Source organism: Eimeria mitis, genomic scaffold (genome assembly GCF_000499745.2).
Source record: "Eimeria mitis Houghton genomic scaffold, Emh_scaff282, whole genome shotgun sequence".
NCBI classification, from domain to species: domain Eukaryota; phylum Apicomplexa; class Conoidasida; order Eucoccidiorida; family Eimeriidae; genus Eimeria; species Eimeria mitis.
The window spans coordinates 13,109-14,322 of NW_013571159.1; the positions used below are offsets into that span (position 1 = coordinate 13,109).

General features: G+C 54.6%; 1 protein-coding gene across 1 annotated transcript in view; it reads right to left on the bottom strand.

Annotated features, from left to right (window-relative positions):
* Positions 1 to 472: 472 nt before the first annotated feature.
* The window catches only part of EMH_0006760 (uncharacterized protein), a gene marked incomplete at both ends in the record, with an annotated part of 2,190 nt that continues 1,448 nt past the window's right edge, over positions 473 to 1,214 (bottom strand). Inside the window, 3 exons of the mRNA XM_013497645.1 lie at positions 473 to 698; positions 754 to 887; positions 1,040 to 1,212. Coding sequence (XP_013353099.1) covers positions 473 to 698; positions 754 to 887; positions 1,040 to 1,212 — 533 coding nt within the window. The remainder of the gene's footprint in view (positions 699 to 753; positions 888 to 1,039; positions 1,213 to 1,214) is intronic.

The window sequence follows — 1,214 nt, forward strand, 5'->3', positions numbered from 1 at the left end:
TATATGCAGAACCCCCTGCGGCCCCCGCCTTAAACTCCGTTTCCTCTGGAGCACTGCAAAAGCAGGCGAGCTAGGGTTTAGGGTTTAGGGTTTAGGGTTTGGGGAGTAGGGTCTAGGGTTTAAAGCGTGAGAGAAAACCCTCGGATTACAGTTTAGGGTTTAGGGTCTGGGGGGCAGGGATGAGGACAAAACCCTCTGCCTAGGGTTTAAGGCTTAGGGTTTAGGGTTTAGGGTTTAGGGTCTGGGGTTTAGGGTTTAGGGTTTAGGGTTTAGGGTTTGTGTGTTGTGTTCAGAGCCGTTGCCCTCTGAGGAGCCGGAGCCCCTCGTCGAGCGATTGAGGGTATGGCCCTGAAACCCTAAACCCTAAACCCTAAACCCTAAACCCTAGCGTTAGAACAAGGAATTAGGGTTTAGGGTTTAGGGTTTAGGGTTTAGGGTTTGCGCCTTGTCCTGATGAATGTGGCTTGGTGTTTTAGGGGGAGCTAATGACGATACGCAGAGAGAAGAATACCATCCAAGTAATACCGTCCTGCTGCTGTTGCTGCTGCTGCTGCTGCTGCTGCTGTTGCTGCTGCTGTTGCTGCTGCTGTTGCTGCCGCTGTTGCTGCTGCCGTTGCTGCTGCTGTTGCTGTTGCTGCTGTTGCTGTTGCTGCTGTTGCTGCTGCTGTTGCTGCTGTTGCTTTTGCTGCTGCTGCTGTCTCCATTGCAATTATCCCATTGCTGCTGAGCACAGCACCTGCCTCTGTCTCCTACTGCTGCTGCTGCTGTTGCTGCTGCTGCTGCTGCTGTTGCTGCTGCTGCTGCTGCTGTTGCTGCTGCTGCTGCTGCTGTTGCTGCTGCTGCTGCTGCTGTTGCTGCTGTTGCTGCTGCTGCTGCTGCTGCTGCTGCTGCAGAGCCGGCTAGAGGAGTTGGAGGCTGCTGCGAAGGCTCACGCGGACGAGATTGTTGCTGTAGAGAAGCGGTGGGCAGCAGCAGCAGCAAAAGAGAAAGCAGCAGCAGCAGCAGCAGCAGCAGCAGCAGAAAAAGAACTGCAGCAAACCATGCGGCAGCTAGTTGTTTCACAAGCGAGAACAAGAAAGGCACAGGCGCAGCTTGAGCTGTCTAGACAGCAGCAGACAACACTAGAAAAAACACTCCAAGGGTAATTGCTGCTGCTGCTGCTGCTGCTGCTGTTGCTGCTGCTGCTGCTGCTGCTGCTGCTGCTGTTGCTGCTG